Source organism: Candidozyma auris, chromosome 3 (genome assembly GCF_003013715.1).
Source record: "Candidozyma auris chromosome 3, complete sequence".
In the NCBI taxonomy this organism is placed as follows: Eukaryota; Fungi; Ascomycota; class Pichiomycetes; order Serinales; family Metschnikowiaceae; genus Candidozyma; species Candidozyma auris.
In genome coordinates this window covers 1,440,701-1,455,053 of record NC_072814.1, presented here as the reverse complement: position 1 = coordinate 1,455,053, position 14,353 = coordinate 1,440,701, and the positions used below count along the sequence as shown (strand labels likewise).

General features: G+C 45.7%; 7 protein-coding genes across 7 annotated transcripts; 4 read left to right on the top strand and 3 right to left on the bottom strand. All coding sequences in view use genetic code 12, as the record gives it.

Moving 5' to 3' along the window:
- Positions 1-211: 211 nt before the first annotated feature.
- Positions 212-1,348, top strand: ARC40 (Arc40p; the record flags this gene model as incomplete). The annotated part of the gene is made up of 1 exon (XM_029032866.2): positions 212-1,348. One exon carries the CDS (start codon positions 212-214, stop codon positions 1,346-1,348), a length of 1,137 nt encoding a protein of 378 aa, XP_028893181.2.
- Positions 1,349-3,220: 1,872 nt separating this feature from the next.
- On the top strand, positions 3,221-4,951 carry CJI96_0003294 (uncharacterized protein; the record flags this gene model as incomplete). The annotated part of the gene is made up of 1 exon (XM_029032867.2): positions 3,221-4,951. One exon carries the CDS (start codon positions 3,221-3,223, stop codon positions 4,949-4,951), a length of 1,731 nt encoding a protein of 576 aa, XP_028893182.2.
- A 7-nt stretch (positions 4,952-4,958) lies between these two features.
- ZCF19 (Zcf19p) lies at positions 4,959-7,151 on the bottom strand (the record flags this gene model as incomplete). Its single annotated transcript, XM_029032868.2, has 1 exon — positions 4,959-7,151. The coding sequence occupies one exon, from the start codon at positions 7,149-7,151 to the stop codon at positions 4,959-4,961; it is 2,193 nt and encodes a 730-aa protein (XP_028893183.2).
- Positions 7,152-7,736: 585 nt separating this feature from the next.
- CJI96_0003292 (uncharacterized protein) lies at positions 7,737-8,648 on the bottom strand (the record flags this gene model as incomplete). The annotated part of the gene is made up of 1 exon (XM_029032869.2): positions 7,737-8,648. One exon carries the CDS (start codon positions 8,646-8,648, stop codon positions 7,737-7,739), a length of 912 nt encoding a protein of 303 aa, XP_028893184.2.
- A 588-nt stretch (positions 8,649-9,236) lies between these two features.
- Positions 9,237-10,070, bottom strand: FGR50 (Fgr50p; the record flags this gene model as incomplete). The annotated part of the gene is made up of 1 exon (XM_029032870.2): positions 9,237-10,070. One exon carries the CDS (start codon positions 10,068-10,070, stop codon positions 9,237-9,239), a length of 834 nt encoding a protein of 277 aa, XP_028893185.2.
- A 1,456-nt stretch (positions 10,071-11,526) lies between these two features.
- Positions 11,527-13,185, top strand: PGI1 (glucose-6-phosphate isomerase; the record flags this gene model as incomplete). Its single annotated transcript, XM_029032871.2, has 1 exon — positions 11,527-13,185. The coding sequence occupies one exon, from the start codon at positions 11,527-11,529 to the stop codon at positions 13,183-13,185; it is 1,659 nt and encodes a 552-aa protein (XP_028893186.2).
- A 371-nt stretch (positions 13,186-13,556) lies between these two features.
- Positions 13,557-13,952, top strand: CJI96_0003289 (uncharacterized protein; the record flags this gene model as incomplete). Its single annotated transcript, XM_029032872.1, has 1 exon — positions 13,557-13,952. One exon carries the CDS (start codon positions 13,557-13,559, stop codon positions 13,950-13,952), a length of 396 nt encoding a protein of 131 aa, XP_028893187.1.
- Between the last annotated feature and the right edge of the window lie 401 nt (positions 13,953-14,353).

The following is a 14,353-nucleotide window of genomic DNA, read 5'->3' as shown; positions in this document are numbered from 1 at the left end:
AAAGAACATTCTTTTGTGACTATATTGTAACTCAACTTTATCTAGTTCCATTTATCACCACCATTGTAGGCCTTGTCGTCTTAGAAGCTCATGCACTATGTGCAGGCCAACAGTATAACTTATCCAGGTCTCGGACTATGCAATTATCGCCAACAACTCACAGTAGAGAGACACTCCTGTGACTACCGCAAAAGAGCTTACTTTTTCATCAATGCTGCAGCCTATAGTCTACCAATTGGGTCATGACCCTATCAAGGACCACTGTTTTGCTCCTGGCTATGAGCTTTTAGCCGTTACTAAAGAGAACACCGTGGAGTTGTATCAGACCAAACCAAACTCTCCATCGAAGCCAACTCTTATCACCACTTTGAGAGGCCACGACAAAACTGTCACTTCTGTGGACATTTCGCCTGATGGGACCAAGATCTTGACTTGTTCTCAAGACAGAAACGCTTTGGTATGGGAGTGGAACAACGCCGCCAACGAGTTCAAGCCCACTTTGGTGCTTTTGAGAATTAATCGTGCCGCCACCGTTTGTAAATGGTCTCCTAATGGTGACAAGTTTGCTGTAGGTTCTGCTGATCGAATTATCGCTGTTTGCTACTACGAGGAGGAAAATGACTGGTGGGTGTCAAAGCACTTGAAGAAGCCACTCAAGTCCACCATCACCAGCTTGTCTTGGCACCCAAACAATGTATTGTTGGCTTGTGGCTCGACCGATGGCCATGTGAGGGTGTTTTCTGGATACATCAAGGGCGTTGATGAGAAGCCAGAGCCTTCGGTGTGGGGATCCAAGTTGCCCTTCCAAACCCTTGTGGGTGACTTTATCAGCGAGACTGCCGCGTGGGTGCACGATGTGACATTCAACCAAGACGGCCAGGGAGACTCCTTGGCTTTCGTGACTCATGATGGCTCCATTTCAGTTGTGTACCCAGCTGGAGAGGGCCAGCCACCAGCCGCGTTCATCACTGTCAAGACCAACTACTTGCCATTTAAGTCAATTCTTTTTGCTGGCAACAGAATCGTTGTGGGTGGTCACAACTGTAACTTGATTGTTTTCGAGGGCTCTCAGAACGGATGGAAGGAAGCATTCCATGTGGAGAAGCAGAGAGACTTGATCCATGACGTTGCACCAGTGGACGAGGATGCCGAGATCTCGAGTCACGATGCCCTCAACATGTTCAAGCAATTGGACTTGAAGGGTAGAGCTAACAAGCCAAACCAGAAGGGCAGCGGCAAGGCTTTGAGCACAATTAACCAAAACACTATTGCCAGTGTGAGATGGTACGACAATGGCAAGGTGAGCACCTCTGGCCTTGACGGCAAGATTGTCATCTTTGCCATCTAAATAGAGAAAATAGCAGAATAGATGCTACAATAAGGGAAAGTTCCAAAAAGAAGGTGTGGTGTCAGATCAGAAATTTGAGCTTTGGTATAGGGTTATCTTCAGGAAAGTTTTGGTTCAGAAGCAGAACTGAAAATAAGGTTTTTCATCATATTGACCACCACAACGTCTTTTTGGAAAATGTAGGTATCGCCTGAGACCGGCACCCTCCAAATCTTAGGAATGACTACGAGACTGATGGTTAGCACAATGCTTATAAGTAAGGGGATACGACAAGAATCAGCTGGTGATGCATGTTTTTCCGAGGCTCAGGAGTCGCCAGGAAGTATGTTTTGTGAAAACAATCATCAGTCAATGTCTGTCAGAGAGACATACCTTTATGAGTTAGAACGTTTGAATCCAAAAGGAGATTAAAACCGACAAATCATAAACGAAGAATTCCTATTGATAATTTTTGTCCTGCATGTACACCTCAGAGTACATCTTTGTATTTAATCATGTCGGTTTAAAGTCTTCAGAAGACATACGGTTATGGTGATGGTGTAGTTGGGGAGTTGGGTGAAAAATTGTATTATAAGGTGCGGTGCGGGTAACCCTCTGAGAGAGTGAGCCTCGCACACCCAGGGCTGTCATCTGGAGAAAGAATATAGATGGATAATAATGAAAATCATGATATATTCTTGGGATGTGTAAGAAGAATTTTTGCTTTTCATGTCATTTATCATAGCAATCTTGGTGTTTAACACATTCAATGTGGAGGTGGCATTTAGAAAGTAAGTTCAGATTGGCTGCGAAAAACTCTGTAGGGACAGTGGACATAAGCGTAGAAGGAAACGCCAACGTAAAATAAATGAAATCTCGATTTTCGAAAAGTATTTTAAAATGAGACATTACTCATCAGCTTTAATCTGTCTTTCTGCGTTGTCCACTCAAGTAAGTTCACCGAAGCCATCGCAAACATAATCACAATAGTATCCAATTGGCCGCTTTAGTCTAATGCAATATGTGTTCTTCTTTTTCTAAGGTGCCACCAAAGGTGAGTTTACCGCTTTTTTTGGTTCAGATCCACGTATGATCGTTCAATACCTTTTCTTGGTACACGCCGTTCACCAACCTCCACCTTTTTGCCTTGTACGTCTCAAATGACTTTTTCCTCGTATTTATTCTATGCGGGAACTGAAACGAACTGATGTAAAGCAGCTGAGCTGCCACATCCAGCGAGAATTCACAATGTTCAGCCAGTGGAAGGGAGATCAAAATGAGATAGAATATCGACCACTTCATTCTATTTCCATAACCAACTTAGCCACTGAGGATCCATCAAGCAAACGCTTGAAACGAAAATTTCCTTCTTTCAACTTATAAATGCATAACGACCATGAGCATACAATTCAATGGGGTCTGAGCCACTTGAGCTGAGTGCTATTGATTTTTGCGTCGCTAACGCACATACGTCAAAATGGCTGCAAAATGCAAATCGCAGGCCATTGCAGAGAACAAATACGAAATACGGCTCAAATCTTCACTGAACAAAGAAATCGATCGCCTTGATGCCAATCCTGTCTCAACCCCCTGTCCTTTCCATCTCAGTCTCCAATCCCGCCATTCTCTCCGTCGCTTTGTTCCGTGCTGTCTCTTGTTCTCTACCTTCTCTTGGCAGCATTCTTCCACAAATCATATCTCTCATATACTCATGCCCAAATGTTATCCTTGCTGCCCCAGAATTGTGTACTCCAAAGATAAAAGTCGCCCTTCTCGTTTTGAGTAGCATCCTCTTGCTTCCTCATACTCCGGCCTCGCTTAGTGACCTTTCGCAGCCATTCCTGTCTCATAGTGGTGAAGCCTCCAGCAACTTCTCCATCATATCTGGCCATAATGACCATCGCCAAACTGGACTCGTCTCCAGTTCTCAAGCGCTATAGTGGCGGAAGCCGTGATGTGAGCGCTGGGAATCTGGAAAGCACCCCACTCATTCGAACGCTGCCAGAACACTTGTATGGAGCAAGGTCTTCAAGCAGAGATAGGAGAGGACGTCAGCCCCATCACCACAGGGCGATGACTGTGGACCTGCCGCTGCAACGAGATAGAAACCTACTGGGGCTGCCTCACGAAAGGCGGCTGCTGGTCTCTGCTGCTGATATGCACAGATTCAACAACCCCAGAGTTCACGCGGGCCCGTCGATGCCTTTCTACCAGAGACTTCTCTCTGGGGGGTTCACTGTGCTGAACCCAATGCTGTCGAGTCATGATTTGACGACATTTGCATTTTCTGATGCGGGCCTGGTTCGCTCGTGTTTGGACGAAGTAGACGATTTCGAGAACACGCCGCTTAGAAGGATGAGTGTTCTCAATGAGCTCAGGCCAGAGAAGCTAATAGGCAACTGGGCACCATTGGCAGATTGGAAAGCTGGCCATGTCGATCCTAATCTGTCTAAGATGCTGCGTGGGCTCCGCAAGTTCTACAAGGAACAGAATCACCTTATTGAGAGGTACACAGAGATTGACCACTTCCTCGATTATGGGAAGATCCACTTGAACATGTTGAACAACTACACGGATCCTAAGGCGACCAAACTAAATTCTCTTGAGGAGGAACCTGAGCTGGCACCCATGGCAAAGGCTACATCGAAGTCTAGGCTCAACACCGAACCGGGAAATATCAGAGAAGGTGGCGTGTTCTTGGGGTACAACGAGGAACAGTCGCTGCAGAGCGTTTTGGTTGCTATTTTGGTAAACTTTGCTGTGAATACTATGTTACTTGTGGGCAAGATCGTCATATCCTTGTTGACCAACTCCCTTTCGGTGATAGCGTCCTTGGTAGATTCGGTGCTTGATTTCTTGTCGACTTTTATCATCTACATCGCCAATAGGCTTTCCAACAGCAAAAATTGGCGCACACAAATTCTTTACCCTATCGGAAGGACGAAGCTAGAGCCTTTGGGGGTTCTTATATTCTCGGTCATTATCATCATCTCCTTCTTCCAAGTCGGTCTTGCATCTTTCAAGAAGCTCTTCTTAAGTCTGCCAGAGGAAAGAGTGGTGGTTGAAATTGGTCTCGATGCTATTTCGATTATGTTGGCAACCATATTAGCCAAAATTATCTGTTGGGCCTGGTGCATAACGTCAAAATCGAGCTCCGTGCAAGCTTTGGCCCAAGACGCTATGACTGACGTTATTTTCAACACAGTATCTTTAATAATGCCAACTATCGGCCATTACGCAGGTATTTGGTGGGCTGATCCCCTTGGTGCATTCGTTCTCTCGGTGTATATCATCATCAGCTGGAGTTACACTGCTTTCGAACACATTGATAACTTAACAGGTGCTGTTGCCAGTGCTGCTGACTACAAGGTGGTATTATATTTGGCATACCGTTTTGCAGAATGCATCAAGCTGATTACTGCGTTGAAAGTATATCACGTTGGCGACAATCTCAACGTTGAAATAGACGTTGTCTTTGACACAGAAAATTATAATTTGAGCTTCAAAGACGCTCACGATATCGCTGAAGCCCTTCAATATGCGATCGAAAGTTTACCTATGGTTGAGCGTGCTTTTGTACATATAGATTACATGGAGGGCAACTTTAAAGGCCACCTTACATAGTACATATTCATTCGATCAAATCCTTCAGCTCCTTTGGGAAATGTTGCTGCAAGGTTAGTAGTAGTCCATCTCTATAAGAAGTTAATAAATCACTTGGGTTTTCTTGACAGATCCTTGAAAGCTTCTCTATTAGCAGATAAGCTTTCACAAGGGCATCTTTCCAGGACAGTTCTTTTAGATCCTCTTGATCCTCTAGAAAGTAGAGCCTTTTGCTTGCTTTTAGGTGACTTAAAGACTTGAGCAAGACTATGCAGCCAAAGTAAAAGAAAAAATGGATTTGGTCAGAAAGGTAGGCATAGTAGGAGTCATTCTCGATTTTCTCTGCAAACTCCACAAGATAATAGGCGCTTGATATAATCCGACCTAAGCGTACTCTGTCGCAGTCCCCAACGACATTTGAAAGATTGTCAATTGGAGTTTGGTACGCTTGGTATGACTTTTTGTTTGTGAGAGCAACCTTGTCATAGGTATAATTTAGGTGTACGAGGATGCAACAAAAGGAAAGTGTAGACTCGACAAAAGAAACAGCAGGCTGTGAAAACAAATATTCCCATTGTTCATACCAACTTTTGATCTCTTCCATCACTGAAGAGTACGATGCCTCGACTTGGTCAGTGTTCCTTGGAGATGTATCAAGCTGAAGATAATTATATGTGATCAATAAAATGCCAATCTCACTGACCATTCTGCCATCAAAATTAGTGGCGCTCGGCAAGCTCAAGGCTAAGTTGCAATAGCTTAGTCTAATCTGGTCTATAATACACATGCGTCCGCTAAACAAACAGCTAGCTAAGTGGTTGAGTATAAGATGGTTGTAAATGCGAAACATGGTTAGTGTCTGGTACTCGGCGGGGTCAAAGCGATTAAACAAAAAAGTAAAATCTGGTGTTGCATTTTCGCTTTGATAAAGCAACGTGCCAAATGTCGATTTCGAGATGAAAGCTGTCAAAGCCGTCCCCGAGAGGCACCATGAGTCCATGTTCAATTCCTTTATACTGAGCTCGTCATCGAGTAGTGGGTCGGCATCAACAGTACTGCAAGCGATTGACGATAAGGACATTGCGTATATGGACAAAATCACCATTGCTTGAAGGTTCTCTATGTCGCCCTTAGAGTCTTCACAACCCTGAAAACATGATAGTTTAAGCAACACCTTGTTGAGGTCTCTGAGCAAATGACGAATGAGTAGTTTGTACGTCATTTTTTTTCTGCGGTGGCTGTCAATGTCGCCCGGATTGGGTTTTCCATTGAGGGAGTATCGAAGAGATAGACAGCAACACGTGGTGATGAGAAAAGGAGACTTCTGGCGAACGCTTTCGATCAACTCGCTTGTAGAAAGTTCACTTGGAAACGATACCCATCTTCCATAATTGCTCCTGAAATCATTCATGAGATCTATTACCTCTAGCTTCGTAAGGATCCCTGCATCGATAACATCTGGATCACTTTGCACAATTGCCGGAGGTTTCCCAAGGCTTCTTAGCCTGAGAAGATTGGAGATCGGTCTGGAAGCTGTCTCTGGCTGATTTGCAACAAGATTGAATGGAGAAGTTGTGAATGTCTTTGATGGGCCTAGAATAATGCTGGGTGATTCCTCGTCGCCATTGTTATCATCCAGAGGTCCAACAGCAGGCGTATCAACCAAAGGATCAGATGACGAAGACAGGTCGTTTTGCGGTTTGATGTGCTGCTTCATTGACGACGCAGCATCCAAAAGCAATTTTACGTCGCTGTTCATTCCTGATCCATGAGCTTCGTTTTGCTCCTGTAGAATCTCCAAAATCCTCGAGACTGACCCGCATAGAAAGTCGAGCTTCTGAGCCGAGCGACGATCTGTAAAGTCAAACCCTCGCAGATCAATATAATCGTGGCTTCCCGAAGAAACAACCTCTACGGTCAGATTTTCCGTCAAGTGTTCGGGAATCCCTCCTATGATCTTTACCCCAGGATTTGCTGATTTGTAGGCTTTCTCGAAAGAACATTCGGCTCCAACACTAAGGCAGCGTATACAGCATACTGCCACAGGAGAGGTTTTGAAGCATCGTGTCTTCTGCTTTCGGCATCCGTCACACGCTCTGAGGGCTCTTGTGGGTTGGTTCAGCTTTTCACTGGAATTTTCAAGTTCCGTCGGCATATCCGCGGAAGGCTTTCTTCGCTTTGCCAGGGACCCTGGTGTAGAAGTAAAATTTGTCGGGGGCATCGATTGTGAATGCCTCGAGAATAGTCAAGTTTGTTAGGAAGATCCTTCTTTGATGGTGAGTTAGCTCGTTGTTGTTGCTTATCTGTAAATTTGGCTTTATCTCTGGATAAGTACAGGAATGATTGAGAGGGACAGAGAACGAAGTAGCTCAATTGGACAGAGTATTTGTGAGTTTTGTCCTTTCAGAGGAAGAGTAAAGAAGTTTATTCAACAGATTTAAAAGTTAAAGATTCTGTGGAGATTTGGTGTTGAATTGGATAATGGTGTTTCTTGAGATTCCATATATGCAAGTGTAAGAGTATTATATAGACATAGCTTTAATCCAAGACGATGAGATCCAGCCCGTCGTTCGTTTCTGTGAACCGACTCCATTTGAGTTAACTTATGTAGAATCCTCTTCTGGCAACTCAAGAATCATTGGCTGCAAATATAAACCTCATGTATTGTGTCGCCATTCTCCGGATATAGAAGGGCCCCGACAAACTGCCTTAAGAAACTCGGCTTCATTACAGCTTTCGAAAGTTTTGCTTAAATGCATCTTCTTCCTTGACTTCATTTCAGGCTTCTCAAAGCCGTTTCTGCTCCTCAAACCACCTTGTAGGATACATCAGAGGCGTTTTCATGAACTGTCAAACCCACCAGCGTCAAACGGGCGCACCGATTGATCCCTATATGATCGAAATCAATCATTCCTTGATATGAGACCCGGCCGGTTCTGGTCGTAGAGGAGTTGCTCAAGTGGAAGGAGCCCTTGAAGAGGACGCTATATTCCTTGTCGCCCGAACATAGCACTCGCTTGAGTTTTCCATCTTTGGAGGTGTTCACCTCGTGCACTCTTCCACTGGATTTCTCGTGTGTCTTTTTCATTGCCTCAGTGTTATCTAAACGATCTAGCTTCAAGCCCAGCGCCGTGAGTGCTCTATCTATCGACCCCCACCATGAAAGCGGGTGAACAGTCCATTTCCACAGGAGGCGAAGCTTCCCGTGTTCCTTACTAATTCGGATCGTGGGTCCATGCACCGTAGGATGCTTACACTCTATCCAGATGTCAAAAGAGTCCAGCTTCTCTGTTCTGAGCAGAAGTGGGATCCCAAATGTGTCCCTGACAACCTTCAGCTTGAAGAGCTCGTCTAATACCAGAAACTCCACCTTCTGCAGCCGCAACTCCTCGGTGAAATTGGATACACTGTCCACATAGGCGTAGTACTCTGAGTCGAAGTAAGCCAAGTATTTGGGAAACGAGAACTTACGTTCCCATGGCCAGTCAAAGCTGAGCCACAATGGCAAAAAGGCGCTTTTGGGTCCCACATTCTCCAGCGTGTCCAGGGAAACTTTGTAGATTTGAACCCCCAAATATAACAACATCGTGAGAGAACTCGACACTGCCACAAGTATTATAATCGTTTTGAGCTTTGTTCCAGTTCTCTGCAAGGGCCTGCTACCATTGAGAATGCTAGGATTCTCCTGAAGCGTCTTCTTCACGAGGCTCTCCTTCATCATTCGGTCATACTGTGACCATCGGGGAAAAGAAACGCAAAAGGCTCGTCTGAAAAGTAGTTGAGGAGGTGGTCTTAAAAGAATGCTTTTTGGTATTTGGCACCGTAAAGGTCCCGGCGATGCCCGTAGTATAGACGTCATGCCGGTCGTGGATTTAGATAGTCGGTCTAAGGTGATGTCTGGGGTAGTATGCGCACTGGATGTTATATACTGGCGGCTGAACATGCAAGTGAGAGAAGTGTGTCTTCTATATGTTCATGATGAAAAGTCGTTAATTAATAGTACTATAGAACTGAAGGAATGAAGGAATTGGTGGTTATGGCTCTCTAGAGATTGCGTAGTCATGTTGGTTGGTGTTTTTTAGTGTAATATTGTAGACCCTGTAACACCCAAGGTGGTGTACGAAGTTGAATTGTTTATCATTAAGTCGCCGAATTTCAACCGTAAGATTGTATCGTGAAGCATTAGTTCAAGGCATGATTGGCATGTTGTTCGCGTGACGATGATCAATGAATGCAAGTGTCTCTCGTCAGAGATGGTCATTAACAGGTCATTAGGGGGCGAGGAGTTCGAAATCCTTCGCCCCAATTAGTCATCGATATCAGCCCAATTGGTAGATTTGTCTTCCATCTGTTCAAACATGGCCTTCACCTCCTCTTTGATCTTGCGCTCCTTCTCGAGTTCTGCTGCCTTAAGCTCCTCCAACCGCATTTTCTCCTGCAAGAGCTTCTTCTGCTTTGGTGTCATGTATTTGCTCTGCGTTTCAAATTGGCCCTGTCCTTGTTTATGAGATTGTTGCGCCTGGGAGTTCTCTTTCGAGGCGTGAGGTTGTGCTTGAGGTCTATGTTGGTTCCTCCGACCATGTGAATGCCGGTCTTCTCTGCCAACGGATTGTCTTCTCGGCTTCTGAGCTGAAGCCTTCTCCTTCGCGTCATTTGGCTCTGCAGCGGGGACTCCAATCCGCATCGCTAGAGACCTGGCTGCTTCTGTCATGGGCTCTTTCTCATACAACTTATCCTCAAAGAGCTCCTCTGTCTCCTCCTCTACCTCTTCGGAGGCATTTTCCCAGGCTTCTGTTTCCTCCTTTTTCTTTCTGCCATGGGATTTTCTTCTGGTTCTTGTATTGTGTCTTTTCTCGTTACTTCCCCCATCTTCCTTTACACCTAGCCTCAGGGCAAAGGACTTGGCCAACTCCAGCATCTCCTCGTGGCCAGAGCTCTGTGGGGGCGTCAAAGGCTGTGACGCCATTCTCTCTTTGGGATGTCCCAGCCTGGGCTTCCTGGGCTTTTTCTCGTGCAATGCTTGATGCTCTTCTTCAACATGAGCCCATTTGGACGCTATAGTCGACGGGGCCTTCGGCTTGGGCTCAGGTTTTTCTGGTACAGGCTCTGCAGTGGCCCACTTGGATTCTAGCCCGGGCATACTCTGAGGAGGGTGTGATGAATGGAGTGAGTTAGGAGCTTGATGTAGTTGGGAAAATAGGAGGAGCTGAGAGCTGAGAAACCGAGATGTCTATACGCAAGTCGCACTAATTTCTAAGGAAAGCAGTTGCAAGGAATTGTGAAGGACAGAACTGTGGCGGGACGAGATTTGAAGACCGTAGAAGTCAATTGCAGTTTGGTGAAAGGAGAGCATAATTTGTTGAACTTGATTTGTCTTAATGCAATGTAACTTGTTCCTCATCTATCTCAGAAAATTGCTGCTAATGACTGAATGAATCAGGAATATAGCCATAAAGTTGAAAATCACACTCCACTGCGTAGAGTAAAAGTACCCCAGATTCTTTCTTTTTGATCTTGATGCAACTGATTCGATGGCTCGCATTGTGCTCATTAGACGTCTCTTTTACATTGGCTGCGAAAAGTTAATAACTCTAGCGAGCTGAAGTAAGCGCATCTTAAGAGCCTTCAAGGAAAGTACATTGCAATAGTTCAAGTATAGCCCTTCTCCTCAATCACGGTTTTCCCCATCTTCAGCTTCATCTTCAATTTCACCTTCATCTTCATGTATCCTTCCTTGCCATGTTCTGCTACCTGAGTCTTGTCTCAGGCATTACTGTAGTAAGCATGCGCGAACGAGGCCCACTGAGGGTTCTCCCAGCAAGCAACAAAGTAGACCGCCTAAACTTTGGTTTACAAAATATAGAGAACGCTGCAGCTGTTCCGAAGTTTCCAGAACCTGACCATTGCCTCGCATTCGTAAGTGGAGCGTGCGCAGCTAATGGTTGCAAAATGCGCTTCCTAAGCAGCGACGGTCCAGAAGGAGGTAGAAATGCAAGGGAAAACATGATGAGAATGGATGATTCTTGGGCTGCTGCGGTCGCCTGAAACAAAGTTTCCTAAACACTCTCGTCCAAATTGAATTATAAGGGAAGTGGCTCCTATGAATTATAGTGTAGCTTTAGAGGCGGCGATGAGGCCCCACATGTATGAGTAGTCCATTGAACTAGCGGTTTTGCCAAACCAGTTTTTGCAATAATGTATATTGCTGACTTCAACTGCCCTAAATTCCCTCAATTGAGCCTCAATTGACCTAAATTCGTGCTATTGGTAAAGACTCTTTTCAGCACTCCGAGCTCTTCTCATGCATCACTGTATTGCTCATTTCTTGCTCTCGAATCAGTTGAGGCTCCAACAACATCACCCATCACAAGACTCATTGACTTGAAAGCTCATCATCTGAAAAATCTCCTAAACTCAATTTAGTCTATAAGTCCCCTTCCCTCTTCACCATAATCTCTGCCCATTGGTAGGCCTCACCTGACTCGGGGGCCACTACGCCGGACCCACGGAGTGGTTACCATATATATATGGAGGAAAATATCCTCTCCCAACCCTCACCACTTCCCACCCTTGCGTATTTAACTCAATTGCCATTGATGTCGCAATTTTCCTCATTTAACCTCTCTTCCGAATTGCCTGCCTGGAAAAAGCTCGAGCAGACCTACGAGTCTGTGGGCAAGGCCCTCAAGGTCAAGGACGAGTTTGCTCACGACCCAAAGAGGTTTGACAAGTTTTCTGAGACGTTCCAGAACTTCGACAAGCTGGAAATTTTGTTTGATTTCTCCAAAAACATCATCAACGACGAGGTCAAGAAGGATTTGATTCAATTGGCCAAAGAGGCTGGTGTGGAGCACTTGAGAGATGAAATGTTCAAGGGCTCCAAGATCAACGAGACAGAGGGAAGAGCTGTCTACCATGTGGCCTTGAGAAACAGACAACTCAAGGAAATGAAGGTTGATGGAGTCAACACTGCTCCTGAGGTTGACGAGGTGCTCCAGCACATGAAAGAATTCTCCAACGACATTAGGTCGGGCAAATGGACCGGTTACACTGGCAAGGCCATCACTGACGTTGTGAACATTGGAATTGGTGGTTCTGACTTGGGTCCTGTTATGGTCACCGAGGCATTGAAGGCATACGCCAAGCCCGGTCTCAACGTCCATTTCGTCTCCAACATTGACGGTACTCACTTGGCTGAGACTTTGAAGGACTTGAAGCAAGAGACTACTTTGTTCTTGATTGCCTCCAAGACCTTCACTACCGCTGAAACCACCACCAACGCTAACTCTGCCAAGACCTGGTTCTTGGAGAAAGCCCAGCAGAAGGACATTGCTAAACACTTCGCTGCTCTTTCTACCAACGCTGATGAGGTGGCCAAGTTTGGCATTGACACTAAAAACATGTTTGGTTTCGAAAGCTGGGTCGGTGGCCGTTACTCTGTGTGGTCTGCCATTGGTTTGTCTGTGGCCATCTACATTGGCTTCGATAACTTCGAGGACTTCTTGAAAGGTGCTGAGGCGTTTGACCATCACTTCACCACTGCTCCATTGGAGCACAACATCGCCGTTCTTGGTGGTATCTTGTCTGTGTGGTACAACAACTTCTTTGGTGCGCAGACCCACCTTGTTGCCCCATTCGACCAGTACATGCACAGATTCCCTGCCTACCTCCAACAATTGTCGATGGAGTCCAATGGTAAGTCTGTCACCAGGGGCAACTCCTTCACCAACTACCAGACCGGTACCATTTTGTTCGGTGAGCCAGCCACCAACGCCCAGCACTCCTTCTTCCAGTTGGTGCACCAGGGTACCAAGTTGATTCCTGCTGACTTCATTCTTGCTGCTCAGTCTCACAACCCAATTGAAAAGAACTTGCACCAGCGTATGTTGGCCTCCAACTTCTTTGCCCAGTCTGAGGCATTGATGGTCGGTAAGGATGAGGCCCAGGTGCAGAAGGAAGGTGCCACCGGTGGGTTGGTGCCACACAAGGTGTTCTCAGGTAACAGACCAACGACCTCTATCTTGGCCCAGAAGATCACCCCAGCCACTTTGGGTGCTTTGATTGCCTACTACGAACATGTGACTTTCGTCGAGGGCGCCATCTGGAACATTAACTCTTTTGACCAGTGGGGTGTCGAGTTGGGTAAGGTGTTGGCCAAGGCCATAGGCAAGGAGTTGGAGGACTCTCAGCCAGTGTCTGACCACGATCCTTCCACTAACGGTTTGATCAACCAGTTTAAAAAGTGGAGCGCTTGACTAGAACGGCTGAGGCTTTAACCTCGTAGTGACCGCTGTGGTGAAAGACCTCCGTGACCTATATTTTAAGATTACTATGTAGATCTAAGTGACTTCGATGATGAACGTGGTCAAGCTTGTAAAGAAAAGTATTGGTCGGTAGATTGTATATCAGGGCGTTTGCAGCCATTGAAGGACCATGCTAAATCGACATCTCAAACGCTGAAACCAGAATCAAGAATAATTTAAAGATCTTCACACCTCTCTACTGATATTATTCCCTATTATCTATGCATTCTTTCTTCTCTGGTGCTACTTCCTCCTCCACATTCCTCCTCGCTACTTTATCTTCCCTGCACAGCACCACCGACTATTTTCACCAATTCTTCACCATGCCTCCAGAAGATATTCCCAACCCCAGGCAGACGGGCGAGGATGATGGCTTGGAGAATCCCATGAGAGCCATCGTCGTGGTCAACTCCCCTGATGTGCCTGAAGGCGAAATGGAGGAGAGAATGCTCGACTGCGTGCAAACGTTCGATGAGGTCGATCTGTTTTTTGATAAGTTCGACGAGGACGTCGCCTTGCCTAACGAAAGCCATATTAAGTATGAGGTGGGCCTGGACGGGCTTGTGGTGATCATTGTGGACTCGAAGAGACTCAAAGAGACGGTGTTGAAGTTTATCGATGATTTTGCTGCCGAGGTGGCGGATGCTGCAAAGGACGATCCTACTGAAGACAAGGAGGCTGAAGACAAGGAGGGTTCGACAAAGAGGCAAAAGAAGTAAGGATATGATATGAAGTTGAGATCTCCGGTGGAGTCGTTAGAATGGTGGAGCCAGTGACCATGAGTCGCCAGACATGTATAGTAGAGAGAACAATAGAATAAGTTGGAGACGTTGATTTAGTAGGGCAATAAGTATGATGGATTTGTCGTAATGTCGTGGCAGGGTCGTTCGGGGGTGCCTGTTTGAGGTGAAAAATAGATGAAGAGAAGTGAAGTGCTAAATTCTTAATCATTGCACAGAATCCCTCAAGGTTTACAATACTCAAGCATATCCCTGTTTCTCTTTGAATTCCTGATCACTTGAAAAGTTATCACTTTAGTGTCCAGACACCTCTAAACAACTGTCAATCCTATCATCAACAATCTATTTCTCTTTCAACCTCTCTCTATTATTGCAGTTAG